At 40.0% G+C, this 23200-nt stretch overlaps 1 protein-coding gene across 14 annotated transcripts in view; it reads right to left on the bottom strand.

Moving 5' to 3' along the window:
- PROM1 (prominin 1) overlaps positions 1–23200 on the bottom strand; it is a 377121-nt gene that overhangs the window by 287756 nt on the left and 66165 nt on the right. For 13 of the 14 annotated variants that reach the window (XR_013272366.1, XR_013272373.1, XR_013272375.1 and 10 more), the window contains exon 2: positions 18569–18965. Coding sequence is in view for 4 of the 14 variants with exons in the window: in XM_077477743.1 (XP_077333869.1) it covers positions 18569–18785 (217 nt within the window). In the remaining 10 variants the exon portion in view is untranslated. The remainder of the gene's footprint in view (positions 1–18568; positions 18966–23200) is intronic. The other variant, XR_013272367.1, reaches the window with a different exon arrangement.

Below are 23200 nucleotides of genomic sequence, written 5' to 3'. Positions count from 1 at the left end.
CGTACACACGACCAGACTTTTCGAGGGACTAAGTCTGACAGACTTTCGACGGAGTTCTGGCGGAGTTCTGACAGAGTTCTGACGGACTTTCCGAATGAACGGACTTGGCCACACACAATCACACCAAAGTCCGACGGATTCGAACGTGATAACGTACGACTGGACTAGAATAAGGAAGTTCATAGCCAGTAGCCAATAGCTGCCCTAGCGTCGTTTTTTGTCCATTGGACTAGCACACACACGAGCGGATTTCTCAGTAGGAACTGGGTCCGGCAGAGTTCTGTCGGAAAAATTTGAAACATGTTCCATTTCTAAAGTCTGTCAGACTTTTGCAAATCAAAAGTCCGCTGCAGCCCACACACGTTTGAATAGTCTGCCGGAATCATTCCGTCAGACTTTTGATGTTGAAAAGTCTGGTCGTGTGTACGCGGCATAAGAGCTGTGAAAATGTGGAATAGACTCCCTGCAGAGGTGGTTCTGGCCAGCTCAGTGGATTGCTTTCAGAAAGGCCTGGATTATTTCATAAATGTACATAATATAACTGGGTACTAACATTTATAGGTAAAGTTGATCCAGGGAAAATCCGATTGCCTCTCGGGGGATCAGAAAGGAATTTTTTCCCCTGCTTTAGCAAATTGGATCATGCTCTGCTGGTTTTTTTTTTCCTTCCTCTGGATCAACTGTGGGTATAGAATTGGGTATATGGGATTGTATGATATTTTTTTTTTTTTTTTGTGGTTGAACTGGATGGACTTGTGTCTTTTTTCAACCTGACTAACTATGTAACAGACTTCATTGCCCTTTCATCTGGTCTCCTTCTTGAAACCCCTGTAGACCTGGTAAGAATTGTTCTGCTACGACTGAACTGCGCTTGACCAGGAACAAGTGATTAAAGTTCTTTTCTACAAGCGCTCTGAGGTGGTTTGTAGTTTGTATTACTACACTTGTTCATGTTGACTGCAAGTGCTCTTATTCCCTTCAGCAGTCCAAATAAGCCGTTCATTATTTAAAGCGGAGGTCCACCCTAAAGTGGACCTCCGCTCATCGGAACCCTCCCCCCCTCCGGCGCCACAATTGGCAACTTTCAGGGGGGAGGGGGGTGCAGATACCTGTACAGTACAGGTATTCTGCACCCACTTCCGGGATAGCTCTCTGCGTAAAGGGGCGTAGATTCGTAGATTACGCCCCTTTCCGCAAGTGCCCGCCCCTTTCCGCAAGTGCCCCGCTGCCTGCTGGGAAACACACAGATCCCAGAGGCAGCGGGGACCGTCCTTATTGCGCAGCGCGATTCGCGCATGCGCAGTAGGGAACCGGGAAATGAAGCCGAAAGGCTCCATTTCCTGATTCCCATACCCAAGATGGCGGCGGCAGCATCTTACAGACGATCTAGAGATCGGCTTCGGGTGCCGACATCGCGGGCGCGCTGGACAGGTAAGTGTCACTATTTTAAAAGTCAGCAGCTGCAGTATTTGTAGCTGCTGGCTTTTAAAAAAAAAAAAAAAAAACGCGGAGTCCCGGTGGACTCCCGCTTTAACTACTTCAATACTAGACACTTTGACTCCCCTCCTGCCAAGGCCAATTTTTTGTTTTTAGCGCTGTCACATTTTGAATGACAATTACCCAAATGACATTTGTAATCATTTTTTGAGACAGACAAATCTTTATTTTGGTGGTATTTAATTACCACTGGGTTTTTAATTTTTGGCTATAAACCAAAAAAATGCTGAAAATGTTGAAAAACAAGTCTTTCTTAATTTCTGTTATAAAATTTTGCAAATCAATTATCTTCATAAATTTAGGCCAAAATGTAAGCACAATTTCTTTCAAACAACCCAAATCAGCGTATATTATTTAGACTGTGTGAAAGTTATATAGTGCCTTGAAAAGTATTCAATCCCTTGAAATTATCCACATTTTGTCATGTTACAACTAAAAACATAAATGTATTTTATTGGGATTGTATGTGATCGACCAACACAAAGTGGCACATAAGTGGAAGAAATGATAAATGGTTTTCAATTTTTTTTACAAATAACTATCTGAGAAGTGTGGTATTCATTTGTATGGCGCCCCCCTGAGTCAATACTTTGTAGAAGCACCTTTCGCTGCAATTACAGCCGAAACTCTTTTTGGGGATGTCTCTACCAGCCTTGCACATCTAGAGTGACATTTATGTCCATTCTTCTTTGCAAAATAGCTCAAGCTCTGTCAGATTGTATGAAGAGCATCTGTGAACAGCAATTTTCAAGTCTTGCCACGGATTCTCAATTGGATTTAGGTCTGGACTTTGACTGGTCCACTCTAAGCCCTTGTACACATGGTTGGAGATTCCGACAGAATGTGTCCGATCGGACCGTATTGTCGGATAATCCGACTGTGTGTGGTCTCCATCGGACTGTTTCCGTCGGAATATCCGACGGACCAAGTTTTACAACTTGTCTATAAAATTTTCCGACAACATGCTCCGATCGGACATACTCCGATCATGTGTAGCCTACTCCGACTGACAAAGTGCCACGCATGCTCAGATCAAATTCCTAGACCAAAGCTATTGGCTACTAGCGTGAACGTAGTCCCATCGTAACGAAATAACGCCATCACGTTATGTACAATAGGATTTTCCGACAACTTTGTCCGACCATGTGTATGCAACAGTTTCGGACAAAATCCGTACAAACAAAATCCAACAGATTTGGTTGTCAGAATGTCCAACCGTGTGTACAAGGGCTAAGGCATTTTTAGTGCTTTTTGCATTTTGCAGATTTGCACTACAGAAAGTTTTCCATAGGAAACCATGTGAAATGGACTGTAATGCAAATAGCACTAAAAATGCATAGGTGTGAATCCAGCCTAAAACCATTGTAGCTCTGGCTGTATGTTTAGGGTCGTTGTCATGTTGGAAACTGAACCTCTGACCCAGTGTCAAGTCTTTTTCAGACTGACACGTTTTCTTCTAAGGTTGTCCTGTATTTAGCTCCATCTTCCCATCAACTCTGACCAGCTTACCTGTCCCTGCTGAAGAAAAGCATTCCCACAACATTCTGCTGCCACCAGCATGTTTCACAGTGGGGGATGGTGTGTTCAGGGTGATGTGCAGTGTACGTTTTCCACCACACATAGCAGTTTGCTTTTAGGCCTAAAAATTTTAATTTGGTCTCATCTGACCAGAGCACCTTCTTCCACATGTTTGCCGTGTCCCCCATGTGACTTCTCACAAACTGCAAACTGGATTTTTTATGGCTCTCGTTCAACAATAGCTTTCTTCTTGCCACTCTTCCATAAAGGCCAGATTTGTGGAGTGTACAACTAATAGTAGTCCTGTGGACAGATTCTCCACCTGAGCTGTGGATCTCTGCAGCTCCTCCAGAGTTACCATGGGCCTCTTGGCTGCTTCTCTAAATAATGCTCTCCTTGTCCGGCCTGTCAGTTTAGGTTGACAATATGCAAAAATTTAATTAAGGTTCAGGAGGGACCAGAGGTAAAATGAAGAGGCTCCAAAGAGGAAACTCATTGCAGCATGTGTATGATACAAAATGTATTAGTACAAAAATTTCAAAATGTATAAAAAAAAAAAAATGAAGAGATCAAATTTTTTTATTTTGTTCTTGACAACGTTGTCATGAATGTTTTTACTTTGATGTGGCAAAAGTTTCATCTCTTCATTTTTTTTATACATTGGAATTTTTGTACTAATACATTTTGTCTCCTACATATGCTGCAGCGAGTTTCCTCTTTGGAGCCCCTTCATTTATTTGGTCCCTCCTGAACCTTCTTGAATTTTTCATATTACTTACTCTGGCTCTAGGAACCCCACCCTTTATTAGGGGGGAGTTGGTCATGCATTTTCTATACTTCTTTAAGTGATGTTTATTTCCTTATTTTTATTTTTATTTATTCAAAGTTTAGGTGGACAGCTATGTCTTGGTAGGTTTGCAGTTGTGCCATACTCTTTCCATTTTTGGATGATGGATTGAACAATGCTCTGAGAGATGTTCAAAGCTTGGGATATTCTTTTTATAACCTAACCCTGCTTGAAACTTCTCCACAGCATTATGCCTGACCTGTTTGGGGTGTTCATTGGTCTTCATGATGCGGCTTGTTCACTAAGGTTCTCTAATGAACCTCTGAGGGCTTCACAGAACAGCTGTATTTATACTAAGATTAAATTACACACGGGTGGACTCTATTTACTAATTAGGTGAAATTCTGAAGGGGATTGGTTCCACTAGATTTTAGTTAGGGGCCTCAGAGCAAAGGGGGCTGAATACAAATGCACGTCACACTTTTTAGATATTTATTTGTAAAAAAGAAAAAAAAGAAATAAACTATTTATCATTTTCCTTCCACTTGACAATTATGTGCCACTTTGCGTTGGTCTATCACATAAAATCCTAATAAAATACATTTACCTTTTTGGTTGTAACGTGACAAAATGTGGAAAATGTCAAGGGGTATGAATACTTTTTCAAGGCACTGTACAGTAGACAGTCCAAGGTGTTTAGTAACAGGCATGGTGAGCTTTGTTGTAATATTTTGTCACGATTATTTGGAAAATTAAGAAATTAAAATACATTTATAATTTATTTATTTTTTACATTGTTTACTTTTCACGAAGTTATGTCTCACACACAGCATAGGCATACTTAGAATTACAACCCAAAACACATTCTGAAATGCATCCCAAGTATGGGGATACCACATGTGCTTTTTCACAGCCTAGATGCATAGAGGAGCCTGAAATCCAAGGAGCACCTTTGGGCTTTAAAAAGGAGCATAAATTATGAATCTAATTTCCTGACTACCTATCACAATTTTGGAGACCCTGGAGCACTAGGACAGTGGAAACAACCACATAACAACCCCTTTTGGAAAGAAAAGACTCCAAGATATTTTCAGAAAGGCATAGAGAGTCTTTTGACAATGTAATTTTTTTGCGCCACAAGCTTTTGTAAAATGCAGGAAATAAAATGAAAAAAAATGTTTTTTGTCAATCAACAACATATTTCTAATACACATCATGAGTATACTTAGAATCACACCCCAAACCACATTCTGCTACTCCTTCTAAGTGTAGCAATACCACAGGTGTGAGACTTTTTCTTGGCCTAGCCATATAGAGGGGCCCAAAATACAAGGAGCACCTTCAGACGTTCTAGGTGCATAAATTACACGTCTAATTTTCTGACTACCTATCATATTTTTAGAGGCTCTGGAGCACCAGGACAGTGGAAACACCCACAAAATTACCACATTTTAGAGAGTAAACATTCTAAGGTATTTTTTAAAAAGGTATGGTGAGTCTTTTGACTTCATTTTTTTGCCACATTTGTAAAATATGGAAGGAAAATGTAAATCTATTTTTTACACAATGTTGTCAATTTAATAAGATATTTCTCACACACAGCATGGACATATTTAAAATTACATCTCAAAACATAGTGTGCTACTCCTCCCGAGTTTTCACTGTCTGGGCTGATTATATACTGGACATTGTATCTTATGTATCACACAAATTAACCAATTGTGTCAAAACCGATGTACTCTAATGGTCACCTCTATATGAGTGATCAGGGAATATGATATAGTGTAGCGTCACCTATAGCAGTCTCAATTCCTAGAATCCAAGCAAGCCTAACCTACTGTTATGTGACTGACCCCCAGAAATGCCATGATCACCGGCCTGGTGTCTCGCAGGCTCGTAGTTCGTGGGATGTGCAGATGGGTCATTTCAGGCCACAGTCAGAGACATGCTCAGCAAACAGGCAAAGGATCAGTCCAGACAGCAGCCAGAAACTGTATCAATAAACAAGCCAAGTTTAGCACAGGCAGCAGGCAGAGGCAACACTGCACTGGTGTGGTGGTGATCAGGGACAGGGTAACTGTTGTGGTGGTGATCGGGGACAATAGGACTTTTGTGGTGATGCTCATGGATATTGGGACTAGTGTGGCGGTCATCAGGGACACTGTAACTGGTGTGACAGTGATTAGGGACAATATAACTTGTGTGGCGGTGATCAGGGACAATATGATTGGTGTGGCAGGGACCAGGGACATTGTAACTGGTGTGGCAGTGATTAGGGACAATATGACTAGCGTGACAGCGATTAGCGACACTGTAAGTCTCTGGTGGTGATTAGGGACACTGACTGCTACTGGGTTACTTTTGGAAGCAGCGGGAGGCGAGATCATCTCTCCTCACCTCTATGATCTAGGAGGACCAGAGCAACGCCCTGATGTTACTTCCGGTCTAGGGCAGACGTAAACAATTTTATTTAATTTTTTTTAAAGAATAAGATCAAAGTTTTTTTTTTTTTTCTTTATCTGATGCTTTCAAAGGTAGATAAGATATATGGGCTCTTATAGAGTCTAGATGTCTCCATAAGGAGGACCTGTCATTGCTTATTTCTATCGGAAGGGATGTTTACATTTCTTGTGATAGAAATAAGTGTGATTAAAAAAACATTAAAATGGACAGTGTAAAAAAAAAAAAAAAAAAAAAAAAAAAGAATATAATATATATATATATATATATATATATATATATATATATATATATATATATATATATATATATATATATATATTTTACACTGTCCATTTTAATGTATTTTTACACCGTTTCCCCAAAAATAAGACCTAGCATGATTGTCAGTGATGGCTGCAATATAAGCCCCACCCCCCAAATAAGCCTACCCTGTAAATAAGACCTACAAGGGTATATATTTATTATTTAAGTGCCTCCATCCATATTGAATAGTGAATCCAGAATCGGAACCTGTACCTGTCCCTCACGCGTGGACCTAACTGGAACAGGAAGTGGGGATACAGACAACAAGAAAAACAGAGGCTCCAATCATTCCATATCCAAAAGCAGGATTTGAGCTTTGCTTAGCCCTTAATTTTCATGTTTCTTGATTCTCTATAGTGTATAATTCACTTGCTGCACAAATGGTTAATTGTCTTTTTTCTACAACATACAACTTAGTGCATGCAGCCAAAGCAGCTCTGAACATATTCATAAGTGCCAAGTGTAAATTGAATGACATATGGTAGAGAAAAAAAGATTAAAGGATTAGCTAATTAAATCGCATGACTCAAATCTCTCCTTGTGAAGCACACATACAGTAGCACTGATCTATAGCAGAATACATGCCAGCAATCCAGAATGGCAGTTCTGGCCCAGCAATCACTTGTTATGACAGAGTAGCTGGTGAGCGACTGCAGAATGGAGGAGGAATGTGTAGGCACGCTATAAATACATGTTATGTAATGTTCCCATGTCACAAGCAGAATTACCCATGTAGGAATTGCATTTGTAATTCATGTTTCAGGCAATTTATATTCATCTCAGTATGTACAATGTATAAATCCAATATACAAGCCCTGAGACAGATCCCAACAGACCTTAGAGGAAAGATAGCAATCCGTATTTGTGTGTTAGACTGGGTTCAGGTAAATATTGCTAGTAGGGATGAGGCACAAATGACTTGCTGAAGAACTAGCAGTCAGTATAATACATAATATTATTAGTGTTGTTATTATACATGATTTATATACAGTGCCTTGAAAAAGTATTCATACCCCATGACATTTTCCACATTTTGTCATGTTACAAACAAAAACGTAAATGTATTTTATTGGGATTTTATGTGATAGACCAACACAAAGTGGCACATAATTGTGAAGGGGAAGGAAAATGATAAATGGTTTTCAGAAGTTTTTACAAATAAATATATGAAAAGTGTGGCGTGCATTTGTATTGAGCCCCCCCGAGTCAATACTTTGTAGAACCTCTTTTCACTGCAATTACAGCTGCAAGTCTTTTTGGGGACGTCTCTACCAGCTTTGCACATCTAGAGAGTGAATTGACCATTCTTTCTGCAAAATAGCTAAAGCTCTGTCAGATTGGATGGAGAGCGTCTGTGAACAGCAATTTTCAAGTCTTGCCACAGATTCTCAATTGGATTTAGGTCTGGACTTTGACTAGGCTATTCTAACACATGCATATGCTTTGAGCTAAACCATTCCATTGTAGCTCTGGCTGTATGTTTAGGGTCGCTGTTTTGGTGTGTCCAGGGTGATGTGCAGTGTTAATTTTCCACCACATATAGCATTTTGCTTTTAGGCCAAAAAGTTACATTTTGGTCTTATCTGACCAGAGCATCTTCTTCCACATGTTTTCTGTGTCCCCCATATGGCTTTGCGCAAACTGAAAACGGGACCGCTTGTGGCTTTCTTTCAACAATGACTGTCTTCTTTCCACTCTTCCATAAAGGCCAGATTTGTGGAGTGCACGACTAATAGTTGCCCTGTGAACAGTTTCTCCCACCTGAGCTGTGGATCTCTGCAGCTCCTCCAGAGTTACCATGGGCCTCTTGGCTGCTTCTCTGATTAATGCTCTTCTTGCCCGGCCTTTCAGTTTAGGTGGACGGCAAAGTCTTGGTAGGTTTGCAGTTGTGCCATACTCTTCCCATTTTCGGATTGAACAGTGCTCTGTGAGATGTGCAAAGCTTGGGGTATTTTTTTATTTTTATAACCCAACTCTGCTTTAAACTTCTCCACAACTTTATCCCTGAACTGTCTGGGGTATTCCTTGGCCTTCATGATGCTTTTTGTTCACTGAGGTTCTCTAAAAAACCTCTGAGGGCTTCACAAGACAGCTGTATTTATACTACTATTTTACTAATTAGGTGACTTCTGAAGGCAATTGGTTCTACTAGATTTTAGTTAGGGGTATCAGAGTAAAGGGGGCTGAATACAAATACACGCCACACTTTTCAGATATTTATTTGTAAAACATTTTGAAAACCATTTGTCATTTTCTTCCACTTCACAATTAAGTGCCACTCTCTGTTGGTCCATCACATAAAATCCCAATAAGCGTGGGACAAGGTGACCAGGGGTCTAATGAGCAGGAGGTCTTCGCCCTTGTACACACGGTCGGACATTCCGATGGACAATGTCCGATAGGACCGTGTTGTCGGATAATCCGACAGTGGGTGGGCTCCATCGGACTGTTTCCGTCGAAGTATCCGACGGACCAAGTTTTCCAGCTGGGCTATAAAATTTTCCGACAACATGATCCGATTGGACTTTGTCCGATCACGTGTAGGGAATTCCGATCGGACAAAGTGCCACGCATGCTCAGATCAAATTCCTAGACCAAAGCTATTGGCTACTAGCCTGAACGTAGTCCCGTCCTAACGAAATAACGTCATCACGTTAAGTATGATCGCATTTTCTGACAACTTTGTCCGACTGTGTGTATGCAACAGTTTCGGACAAAATCCGTCGTACAAAATCCAACGGATTTGGTTGTCGGAATGTCCGACCGTGTGTACAAGGGCTTCGAGGGAGCAAATGATGGTTTGGGTGATATTTTGAGACGAAGTTGGTGACATAAAAGAAATAACAAAACAGCACATGGATATAACTGCTGAAACAGAAAAAAATTATCAATGGATACACGAGGGCCCATTCACTCAATAATGCTGAGACATATGCTATTAATCTCTATTTTAGTCCAAAATGACTGCTGTGGCTAGATTATTCTCTTGCAGCTTTTCCATCAGGTCAGTGTTCCTCCCAAGAAGCATGGCATTTAAGAGAAGTGGGGTGATGGGATCCCATAGAGGTATAGAGGCTTATGCCGTGTACACACGAGCAGAATGTCTGACAGAAAAAGTCAGATGGGAGCTTTTCATCGTATATTCCGATCGTGTGTATGCCCCATCAGACTTTTTACGGGGAAAAATTCTGCCGGACCTAGAAATAGAACATGTTCTAAATATTTCCAACGAAAGCAATTCCTATCGGGAAAACCACTTGTCTGTATGCTGTTCTGACGGACCAAAAAAATGACACATGCTCTGAAGCAAGTACGAGACCGAAGCTATTGGCTACTGGCTATTGAACTTCCTTTTTCTAGTACAGGTTGTACGTCACCGCGTTCTTGACGGTTGGATTTTGGTGTGATCATGTGTACGCAAGACAGTTTCAGCGGAATTCCTTCGGAACTCCATCGGAAAAACCTTCAGAGTTTATTCCGACTGGAAAACCGGTCGTGTGTACAGGGCATAAGAGTTCCAAGACAAGACTGCTTTATTCTATGTTGTGGCCATTCCTCTGTGGTCCAAGTGACTGTTGAAGATTATTGTTTAGTATACCTTTTATGTTCAGCACTTTCTACTGTGAGCTTCAGCTTGTTTTTTTAGTAAATCGTTTGGAACATGTCTTTTGGACGAGGAGATGTATTACTTCTGTATTACATAACAATAGTAATTGTATACCAGGATAAGATTAGAACACATAGCAGTGAACATGAATAAAAAAAACAATACATTCTGTTTCGCTGTGATAGAATGGCACACTGGTTGGATTCCTTTTAAACATGCTGGCAAATAACATAAAAAATACATGCAGCACGTCACGGCAATAGTTGCTGGTTTATCCCTTTAAAAAGAAGTAGGGCTGTTACTGATTAAAATTTTCATGTTCGATGAATAAATTTTTTTAAATTGATTAATCGACTAATTTTGATTAATTATAACGCACATACAGATCCAACTACTTTTAGCTGATCTCCTTGCTGCACACAGCGGGAGCCACAGGTCCGGCAGACCCAATATCCGCGAGGACCCACCAATCGTTCCCAAGGCAGACAGAACGGCATGTAAAACAAGGCAGATCGCTGTTCTGTGACAAGAGAAGACAGAGATCTTCTGTTTCTGCTAAGCAGGAACCCAGATATCTGTCTTGTTACAGTTAAAGCACATCCCCCACAGTCAGAACACGCCCCCTAGGGACACATTTAACCCTTTAATTGCCCCTGACGTTAACCCCTTCCCTGCCAGTGTCATTAGTACAGTGCATATTTTTTTAGCACTGATCAGTGCATTAGTGTTACTGGTCCCCAAAAAGTGCCAAAAGTGTCACTTAAAGAGGGATTCCGCCCCCCCAAAAAAAAATATTAAAAGCCAGCAGCTATAAATACTACAGCTGCTGACTTTTAATAAATGGACACTCACCTGTCCCGGGTTCCAGCGATGCCAGCAGCCGAGGCCAATCGACCGCTCGGGCCTCGGCTGCTGCCGCCGCCATTCGAGGTGAGGGGATCAGGAAGTAAAGCGAATCGGCTTCACTTCCCGGTTCCCTACTGCGCATGCGCGAGCTGCGCCGCGCAATAGGAAATCTCCGCGCTGTCACTGGGACCCGTGTGTGTCCCAGCAGACAGCGCGGCAGGGCAGGAAATGACGTAGACTCCCGTGGGAGTCTATGCCCGGAAGTGGGTGAAAATACCTGTCTGACAGGTATCTCCACCCCCCTCCCCCCTGAAAGGTGTCAATTGTGACACCGGAGGGGGGGGGGTTCCGATCAGCGGAGGTTCCACTTTAGGGTGGAATCCCGCTTTAACGTCCGATTTGTCCACCACAATGTTGCAGTCCCGCTATAAGTCGCTGATCGGAGCCATTACTAGTAAAAAAAAAAAAAATCTATAAAAATTCCATAAATATATTCCATAGTTTGTAGACGCTATAACTTTTGTGCAAACCAACCAATATACGCTTATTGTGATTTTTTTTTACCAAAAATATATAGCAGAAAGTTAAAAATATTGTTTTGTTTTTTTTAAATAAATGTCAGTCTTTTTTTATTTATAGTGCAAAAAATAAAAACTGAAGAGATTATCAAATACCACCAAAATAAAGCTCTATATGTGGGAAAAAAAGGACATCAATTTTATTTAGGTAAAGTATTACACGACCGCGCAATTGTCAGTTAAAGTAACACAGTGCCGTGTCACAAAAAGTGGCCTGGTCATGAAGGGGGTAAAACCTTCTGGGGCTGAAGTGGTAACGATAAAATTTGATGCAGACCGTAGTCTTTTACTGCAAGGTACTATTTAAACCTTCTAAAATTATATCAACAGTAGTATTCAGACTGGAAGTGGGATGTGAAGCACTGTTAGACAATCTGCTCTACCGCAATGTGTCGGGAGGAAACAGCTGATGTGGTGTTGCTCTTACAGAACATAGACCACATCAGTGTGGTGTTACTCCCACAGTGAAGGGGTTTCTTACCTTCACTTACTCTAGTAAAAAGTGGTTTTATTTTTGTGTTGCTGTTGGAGATTTGTTCTCATTTCATGTCTGGTGAAACCATTTTCACAAAACTAAGGCCTCTTTTAGATTGTGAAAATCTCTACCGTTCCTCTGAAAAGTGAATGTTTGATGTCAGTAGAGCAACGGCTTCTAAGCATTTACAAGGTGATCCAAACACCTCCTAAATGTCTGCTTTGTTATTTTTTTCCCATTCTAAGCTGGATTGAAAAACCACATCAGAGCGTCAAGCTAAGGGTTTGGCTCACCGTTGCAGTGTGGTTCTGTTGACTTCAAAAGGGTGAGTTTAACAGGTGGTGATGCTTGTCACACTTGATAAGCTGAGCTAAATTTGCTGTGGCCACAAAGCATCTCACCTCTGGCTGCATGTTATCCTTTAGGTGAGCATTTGGGGGATAGTAAAACTGCGGCACAATGGCATGTGATTTTCCCCAAATTTATTTTGCAGCAAGACAACAACCCCAAACATACAACCAATGTCATTAAGAATTATCTTCAGTGTAAAGATCAACAAAGAGTCCTGGAAGGGATGGCTTTGCTCCCACAGAGTCCTGCTCTCAACATCGAGTCTGTCTAGGATTACATGAAGACAGAAGGATTTGAGGGAGCCTACATCCAAGATCTGTGGTTAGGTCTCCAAGATGTTTGGAACACTCTACCTACTAAGTTCCTTCAAAAACTGTGTGCAAGTGTACATAGAAGACATTATGCTGTTTTGAAGGCAAGGGGTGGTCACACCAAATATTAATTTAGTTTGGATTTTTCTTCTGTTCATATACTTTTACATTTTGGTAATTCATAAAAATAAAACTACTCTATTCTATTCCATTCTATACACTTGTATATTTGAAAGCATTCTTACTTTTTATCATTTGTGTGTCACATTGTATAAAGATTCGAAAAAGTTCAGTAAAAGTAACCTGACGTTCTTCTTGGCCTCAAAAACAGGTTCTTCTACTGACCTACTTTCATCAGAATTGTCAGAGGATGCTCAGACAAGCCATTTTTTAATTATCTAGCAAATTAATTCCACCAGCGTGAACATTAAATATTCCTTTTCTGTGAATGAAACTTGGGGTATTTGATAAATTATTTGTACGGTTGCTGAATGGATTATGGTACATACTAAATATACATAGTAAAACCATTACTACAAATTTAATTCCCAAGTAAATGCATTACATAGGCTAGCAGCTGACTCCCTTCTGTCCCTTAAAAACAAGTATCAAGTTTAAATAATTAATTAAATTGGTTAGGTATGCGCTGTGTATATTTTTATATACACAGCGCAGAATATAATATATATATACGGTATATATTGTGCAGCACTTTTTCCAAATGTATCTTCAAGGAAGCCTGAAGCACCAAATAAAAAAAGTATTTGCCTCTTTTCTGATTATTCTTTTTTTTATATATTTGTCACACTTAAATGACTCAGAACATTTTTATTATTACACAAAGATAACCCCAGTAAATACAAAATGCAGTTTTGTAAATTATGTTCTCATTTATTAAGGCAAAAAAGCTATCCAAACCTGCCTGGCTTTATGCGAAAAAGTAATTGCCCCCTAAACTTAATAACTGGATGTGCCAACCTTGGCAGCAACAACTGCAATCAAGCATTTGCAATAACCGGAAATGAGTCTTTCACATTGCTGTGGAACAACTTTGTCCCACTCTTATTTGCAGAATTGTTTTAATTCAGCCACATTGGAGGGTTTTCCAGCATGAACTGCCTGTGTAAGGTCATGATACAGTATCTCAATTGGATTGAAGTCCAGGCTTTGACTAGGCCACTCCAAAACCTACATTTTGCTTTGTTTGAACCATTTGGAGCTTGAGGTCATGAACTGATGGCTGGACATTTTCCTTTAGGATTTTCTGGTAGAGCTCAGAATTCATGGTTCCATCAATTATGGTAAGTCGTCCTGGTCCTGAAGCTGCAAAGCAGCCCCAGACCATCACACTACCACCACCATGTCTGACTGTTGGTAAAATGTTCTCGTTATGAAATTATGTATTCGTTTTATGCAAGATGTAACGGGACGCACACCTTTCAAAAAGTTCAATTTCTGTCTCATCAGTCCACAGAATATTTGCCTAAAAGTCTTGGGGATAATCAAGATGTTTTTTGGTAAATGTGAGATGAGCCTTTGTGTTCTTTTTTGTCAGCAGTGGCTTTGGCCTTGGAACTCTCCCATGGATGCCATTTTTGCCCAGTTTCTTTTTTATTGTTGAATCATGAACACTGATTGTACCTGAGGCAAGTGAGGCCTACAGTTCTTTAGCTGTTTTTCTGGGTTCTTTTATGGCCTCCTGGATGAGTCGTCGTCATACTCTTGGAGTAATTTTTGTAGGCCACCAACTCCTGGGAAGGTTAACCACTGTTCCAAGTTATCTGTATATGTGTATAATGGCTCTCCTCTGGGGTTCACTGGAGTTCCAAAGCCTTAGAAATGGCTTTGAAACCCTCCCTAGACCAATACATGTACATTACTTTGTTTCTAATCTGTTCTTGATTTTTTTTTAGATTGTGGCATGATGTGTGGCTTTTTATGATCTGTTAGCGTGCTTCACTTTGTCAGACAGCTCCTATTTATTTCATTTCTTGATCCAACAGGTCTGGCAAGTGAAATTTAACTCAGCTTTCCAAAAAATTGTGGTTAATCACACTTCATTCATGATTCAGCAAGGGGGGGGGGGGCAATTACTTTTTCACATAGTGCCTGGCAGGTTTGAACAGATTTTTTCCCTTAATAAATTAAATAATTTAAAAACTGTATCTTTGATTTACTTCGGTTATCTTTGTGTAATATTAAAATTTGTTTAATGTTTTGAATCATTTAAGTGCGAGAAATGTGCAAAAAAAAAAAATCAGGAAGGGGGCAAATACTTTTTCACAGCACTGTATATGTATTTATAAACATCCAGCGCAATAACCATACATGCAAGTACTGTTTATCTGTGTCGATGATTTGAGATCATAAAAATAATAATAATATAACTATTATATAAGTAAATGTTCTGACCATCTAAAATGTCTTAGTTTTAGGCTGACGCCAGGTGGAATCACCAGCTGACTATTTTTTTTTTTCCAGGCACTCTAGTGAAGAGATACATTACGGGGAAAATTTACTAAAACTTGAGCGTGCCGTTCTGGTGCAGCTCTGCATAGAAACGAATCAACTTTCAATGTCAAAGCTTATTGAACAAGCTAAAGTTAGAAGCTGATTGGCTGCAATGCACGGCTGCACCAGAGTGCAATCGTTTTCAGTAAATCTCCCCCTATATAGCTAAAAGTACATGGACCTTCATTCTTTACTGAGAACAGGTACTTCCAGTGAAGGATACCGTTAATTTTACAATATTCAAATACATTTTAAAACATGCTGCTCAGAATATGGCTTCACACTGATGACTCCTAAGTTTTCCCAAATACTTTTCAACTGCTTTGACAAAATCTGATATACTGTACAACAAAGTGTGGAGTGCAGGGTTCTTCTCCGGTGATAGTTTTCCCTTTTGTCACTGTGATCATTGTGTTTCTAAATTACCTCTGATGAGGCACCTCTGAGCCCTTGTACACACGGTCGCATAATCTGTCGGAATGCGTCTTATCGGACCGTGTCGTCAGATAATCCGACTGTGTGTGGTATGCATCGGATTGATTCCGTCCGAATCTCCATCGGACCCAATTTTCCAACACGTTGGAAATATTTCCCGACCAACTGGGCCGGTCGGACATATTCTGATCATGTGTAGAGAATTTTGATCGGACCAAGTGCCACGCATGCTCAGATCAAATTCCTACATCAAAGCTATTGGCTACTAGCCTGAATGTAGTCCCATTTTAACGAAATTACGTCATCACGTTCTGAAAGATCGGATTTTTCGCCAACTTGGCCCGACCGTGTGTATGCAACAGTTTCGGACACAATCCGTCGGACTAAATCCGAAGGGCAAAATCCGACGGATTTGGTTGCCAAAATCTCCGACCGTGTGTACGTGGGCTTATGGCTAAAGCAGCTGTTCTTTTTTGTTCCCTATGTGATCCTCTATATGAGTTCGGCCTTACCTACCATCCTCGTTTTTGGTTGGAGTTGATTTTTTCTGACGATTCCATCGGGACCCCGGAGAAATTGAAATCGTGTTGACGATACGGATCATTCCTCCTATGACCAGAGGACCTACAGTAATTCCAACGTCTGGTAGACCTGTGGGGATCCATTTATCTCTATATGCACGTATGACCTCATGGTTTCGGTAAGAGTACCCATCTTATTCGTTTCTACCTAGAATCCACTGCCTTAAGATGTCTCCAGGATCACTCTTTAGCTTCCATATTATGTGAAACATCACATCCTATGTCCTATGTGGATTCTAAGGACTCTTTATATTCACTTATTCACTTAATATTTGGACTTTATTTATTTTCTTTTTTATCACTTGTCACATGTGTTTTTCACAGTACTTTTTAGCGCTACATTATATTGTTTTAGCTCTATATTAATGCCAATATCAACGTCGAAAGTTTTGAATGTCCAAGATGAGATGTCCAACAAGCTCACACTGTATAATGTGATGGTCAGTGTCAAGAGCGTATGCACTCCTGCTCCATCATAGCTGTTGGGTCCAGCATCCTGGTTTTGGCTGTGGTATTCTCCTTGACTGTCTGTCCACCTGCAAGGCGATTGATTGTGGCCAGACTCTGGGTGGAAACCAAACCTGATATAATCTAGCCAAGCCTGAGGTCTCAGGCTTGTGATATTGCGTTTGTAATAGGTTTTCCAAGCTACTCATTTGTCTGCTCTGTTAGATTGGATTTCCTGGTGTATGACCTCAGATCAGATATCAACTATTCTCTGAACTCTGCCTGCCTTTTACCTGGACATCATTGAACCACTCTGCCCGTATGCCAAATGCAAGTACCAGTTTGCTCAGTTCGCACATGCCCCTTTATTATATGTCAATTTTATATTAAGGACCCTTTACATCTTCAAAACAAATGAAATAGGTCTTTCTTTTTAATTATGTAAAATCCAAACCAAAGGGATTAGCCATTTTTTAGTAGGTTTCTTTGGGCTTAGGAGTCACAATTCCAGATACCACCTGCAGTGCTACTTTTTAGTGAGGTAGACACAGTGAAAAACAATAGCACTTCAGGAGTGTATTATGTCCAGTGGATTTGGCTTTTAATCTGCCAAGAGGACATAAGCTATAACAGGATCAGCTCCTTCTGGTTGCTTATAGAGTGGGTGGGGATGGAAGATACAAAACAACTTACAGTAAAACCCCTGTAAAAAAAAAGGGGAATTAAATAAAGTTATGTATGGGTTATGCTAATACCCTACACGTAATAATTAGTAAATCTGTGGTCAGATTAAGAGCAGCATATCAACTATCTGCACCCCAATCCACCAAAACATCTGTCTCAAATAGGTTAAACGACAACTGATAAATATTCATAATAGGTTAAAGTCCTAAGGGGTTTTCTTGAAACACTAGCACAGGCTGATGTTGTCAGATTAATGTTTCTTGTGTTGCGATTCTGGGTAGTTTTTTATTTCTTTTTCAGCAAGTATTGATTTGAATATCGATCTACAGACTGCAGCATATTCACCTTTTCCTAGGGCTTTTCCAGAACTGCTATGGATGGATCACTGCCCAGCTTTTTAGTAAATAAAATATACTACCTTCTTATCTGATAAACATATTTAAAACTATTGCTCCTAAATGACCAGTCTATTATAAACTTTAGTACTGGCGTTTCGCAGAGCTATGAAACATAATTTTGTTATACTAGGCACTCAAATGGCACTTTGTTCTTTTTTTTTCGAAGACCAGTTTTTACGTTGCTTCGAGACCTGTTTTAGTATTGACAATCATTATGACCACCTTTGATACAAGCTTATCAACACAAAGGAAAATTGGAGTAGCATAACCCTAGATGTGCCGTTATTTATTCAGTTTTTACTACCATTACCATCAATTAGATCCACGCATCAACATAAGTAACTAGGTAATATACAGTAGGTGAAGCATTTACGATTACTTCCAACTGTTATCTTCTACACCGGTCACAGATAAATTGAAAAATCATTCTGTTCAGCAAACAAAAGAGGACAGTCTTCAAAATCAGGATCTGAACTCATAGCCATAAATTCTATAAGAAAAATCATAGATGTCTGTTGCATGCATATTTGACTGTCCTAATCCTAAAACCAACATTCGATACCAAGAGCAATGATATAGTGTATACAGTAGCGACCTACTGCAACCAATGAGATTCCCAAATTCATTTTTTTTTAGAGTAGTCAATGCACAAAATGTGATTTTTGGTTGACTGCTAGGGTTTACTTTAGCAGATACTTTAATTTTTAAAGGCAAAGAAACCAAAAAGGACCCACTGATAGGTGAATAACGTAAGAAAGTGAACAATCTGCACTTACCTTGAGGGAATGCATTTGGCTGTACAATATACAGGAATCCTTGGACTATGTGAAACAGTAAGCCTATCGCCCCGGGGTCATGATCGGCACTGGTGTCATATGTTCCAGTGGGTACAAATCCAAAATCCAGAGGCTCTGGGGCACTGTTATAAGAAAGGGGTCTTTCCGAACCAGTACTTCCACAGAGCAGCAGAAGAACAAAAAGTTTAAGAGCCATTTGTATTAGAACAACATCAGCCTCAGAGATGGTTGGAAGGGTGTAGAAAGTGATGGGGTCTTCTCAGTCAGTTGCAATGTGCAGTAGAGCAGTCAGTATCCTTGTCCCTGCGTGTGATCGGAGCGTCTGTTCACTTGGAGGTAGGAAGGGATTTAGTAGACAGGATATTACAGGTCACTGCTAGGAAGAAAGGAAACAAAACCGTATTAACGTCCACAGATTAAGAGAACAGCTCAACAGGCGTCTTCCAGGATATCAGAACAGAGCATCTAAACAAGATGTAATAAATGCATACACACAGAAAGGACACAAAACATGTAGATATTTACAAAAAAAAAATTGTAGGAGGAAGTAATAATTTGTAAATGTCACATAGATTGTAAGCTCTGCTTCTTCAAGTGGTGTAATGCAGTAATTAACAGATACCCACTTGAAAAATAATATTAAAATAGCATGTTCTCTTTTCTTAGACTGAAGTTTCATTTTTATTAAAAAATTCCAATGCAAACTGTTTGCAAAACATTGTGGAAATGTGCCCAGTTGCTTGAAGGTGCATTCCTGTTAGTTCAGTAAGATGTTAAGAGTACACATACATTATTATAAAGTGCCTACACTGGAAATGATGGAAGTGATTGATGTGCCTGCACATGTGGTACCTACCTAAGGGTATCTTCCACAATCTCCCTTGAGCTTTCAATTTTAAGGTGCTGTGTTAGGCACATATAGGGTTAATTTTGGAAGAAAGGCAGGCCAGAGTGTCAACTGCCTCTAAGAAGTTGATGGGTAGGTAGGTAGTCTTATGTACCTATTTTACATTATGTTTACATTACATTTATTTACATTACCCGATTAGCTTTAAATTATAAATGACAAATATAAAAACTGCACATTGCTAATACATAAACTCACCAGCCACTTTATTAGGTACACTTGTTCAATTGTTTGGAAACACAAATTGCTAATCAGCCAATGTCTTTGAACGTGGCATGGTTGTTGGCGCCAGACGGGCTGGTCTGAGTATTTCAAAAACTGCTGTTCTACTGGGATTTTCACACACAACCATTTCTAGGGTATACAAAGAATGGTCCAAAAAAGATAAAATATCCAGTGAGCTACAGTTGTGAGGATGAAAATGAACATTAGAAAAAACACACACACATGAAGCACTGGTGTAATAATCAGAGCTGAAATTCCTGAATATGAAAAATGATGTGAGGGCATGCAGGTGGTGGTGGTGCTGGTTCATCAATAGCAACAATAAAAATATATTGTAGAGGTAAAAATGTAATAAAAAAAAATGAAAAGTTTTTGTTAAAAAAAAAAAAAAAAAAAAAAATCGATCAAAGTCCGTAAATAAACAAGTTGAAAATAGAGTTCTAGGGGCTGCGCCCCTATTAACTCTGAGTTTCTGAAACAAATGCTGCAAAGGGAGAGAGCCTGCTTCAGGTGTGGGCTGGGGGACGTGATCACTATGCAAAAGGAAGGCAAAAAAAGGAAGAGAAGCGCCAGGCAAATCCTAGTGCAGCATTATTTTATCATTTGTCAGAGTACAATAGCTGGCAGGAACTGAGTGGGAGAAATCAAGATTTCTCCATCCATGCAAAACAACATGGATGAAAGAATCTATTGATTTCTCTTGTTCAGCCACACAGGGGCTAGATGAGAGAAATGGAAACGTGTATGGCTAGCCTTTACACTACTCTATAACATGAATTATTTCCTAATCAAAAGGGTAGGAGTGAAGTCAGATAGACACCCCTGCTTACCATGGCTCCTCAGAGCTGGCCTGTCTAGCTACATCAAAGTCCCCCAATCATCTTCCAGTAAAACTCTCCTTGACATCACTTTACTATGCTTGCATTCTGGCATTTCAGCAGGTGAAAGTATGTGAACACAGCCCAGGTTTCCTGGGAAAATGTTTGTAAGCCATTTTTGTACTTTGCAGTTTAGTGAATCAGAACTAGAATTTTTTCCTTAGTGATATTACAATGTATATGGTTTTGTTAGTTTGATAAATTATTAAAAGAAAAATAATCATTTCTTGCTCTGCTTCAAGTTCAATGTTTCAGAACAGTGTTTCTCAACCTTTTTTCGGTCAAGGCACACTTTAAAAATAAGGCATCCCATTCTAAAATGTAAAAAACAAAAATTAATAGATTTTCATAAACGCAGCAACATTCACACATATAGGGCACCCAATGTCAGAGGTGTTTATTTTTCTTTTCTTCCAAAGCAAACACACCTATGCACACTGGTACTGACTAATATTCCAATGTTTTGGTCCCTTACTCAGCTAATGTGACCCCAGTGCTGACAGAGAGGTGTGGGGAGAGGTAAACAAGAATGAAGATGGCCGATGTCCTCCTTGTCAAGAGATGACATTAATGGTTGTTAGGATGCCGGTGGCTAGAAGATTCTAATAGTACACAACGAAAACCTGTAACTAAAGGCTCGTACGCACGAAAATCAGGCAACCATTTCCATCCAAATAATTTTCATATGATTTTTGTATAGTATGTACACACAAGTTTCGACAGCCAATTCCAAATTTTAGTACGAAAATTCCCGAAGGAATTTTTGGGAATATTTTCGGGAATTTCGGGAAGATTTTCGTATGAAAAAAAAAATAAAAATCAGAAAAGAAAGACTGAGCATGATCAGAAATAATAATCAACAAAAAAAGCCTTTGTCGTACGAGAATATTCGTAAGAATTTTCATACGGATTTTCTTTCATCATTTCCAAATTGCTGTGAAACATTGAGAAAAATCAGACGAATGTTCGCTTGATTTTCTACTTTAGTGTAACTAAAAGGCAGGCTTGATCCACCGTTGGCTTGTAAGCAAATTTTGGGCAATTTTTAGGCATTTTGCCAAGGCATCCCTGAAGAAACTTGAAGGTACCACAGGGTACCTGAGCACCCTGGTTTACAAATGGCTGCTGTAGAAGAGGTAACTTGCAGCGGAAGAAAGTGTGGAACACCAACAAATACATCTTATATTGGCAGATATAGTGCAACACATTTTTTAAAGAAAAAAGCAGCAAATCAGATTTAAAGATGCAGAGTCAAAAGGCATTCACCTGATATTTCCCATAGCAGTGTCCACTGAATAAACTGAAAAGTCTAACCTGGAGCTCCAAACTTCTGTTTAATTAAAACCCTTTGCAAATATGGTGACAGGAACATAAAAAAAGTAATCATATTATATAACATAAACGTGTAGACAGAGCTCTGATTCAGGGCCAGCTCCTGCCGAGTTGGTAAAGGGATTTGCCCTCACATCTCCTTCAGATAGGGGTGCACACACCTGTACATGGGGGAAAATCCACCATATGTCTTACATGCTCCAGGCCTAGCGTTCACCTTCATTGTAGTACTCACATTTTTCCTGGCCTAATGGCCACATGAATGGCCTTTTAACGCTTTTACTGTGAGGTAGCAAGTTAACAATTCTGTACAGTAACCTTCAACTCAGAAAGTCCAGCCACCTTTCCCACTTTCTACAGTCCCCTCTGCCATAGGCCATCTCAAAGTCTCTCATCAGCCCAGCCCCGAAGGACGCAATCCTTTCTAGCCGAAGGACTACAAACCTACATATTGTAAGTCAGGGGTAACCTCTTCCATACTTCTGTCTAAGACTCCCCCCACACCTAATTTTAAAGGGGCACAGTACTCCATCCACTAGCATCACTCAGAGTTGACCTAAAACTCTCTACATTAACATAGACTGGCATGGATGACATTACCCAAACAAAACAACGTATAGCGTGAACATATACTCAATATGGCAGTGAGTACAAGGCATATAAAACAATATTCCCCGCAGAGACTTTAAACATGTTTCAAACGGTATAACATACAGATTTTACACCTGGCCAGTCACTTCACTGTTATGAACCGTATAAGTTATAAAAATATACATGATATAAAAAGAATATCAATGGTACTTTTATAAAAGCCTTATAAATAAAACAGAGGGATTTATGTTTAGTAACTGAGAACAGGAAACACCCTCCATGCACCGGTGATAGGATGCGGCCTATATCCCAGCCGGGACAGCACTGCTTTGTCTTTAAAAACATGTCTCCCATAGTTCCACTCAATGTAATATCAGTGGAACAAGTGGATGGCGTCAGAGTCCCCCGCATGAATACTCATGATCCTGGGTACACACAAGTGCTCTCAAATCGCATTCTCATAAACTGCTCCACCTCAATGACCATAAAAATGGGCTTTAGGAACACAGGGGAATTTTTAGTCTATACTGCTTTCGGATTACACAGCCTCCTCAGCACTGTTGAGCTTTTCTCCCACTATAACTAGGGCGCACATGCCCACAAGCCGTTTAGGAAATGTCCGGTAATAGTGCAGCTCCACTTGCCTCTCTGGGCCAGCTGGACTCCCACAAAGCTCCT

Source organism: Lithobates pipiens, unplaced genomic scaffold (genome assembly GCF_037356315.1).
Source record: "Lithobates pipiens isolate NorthernLeopardFrog02 unplaced genomic scaffold, aLitPip1_a1.2 Scaffold_13, whole genome shotgun sequence".
NCBI classification, from domain to species: domain Eukaryota; kingdom Metazoa; phylum Chordata; class Amphibia; order Anura; family Ranidae; genus Lithobates; species Lithobates pipiens.
This window is presented reverse-complemented; position numbering and strand designations above follow the sequence as displayed.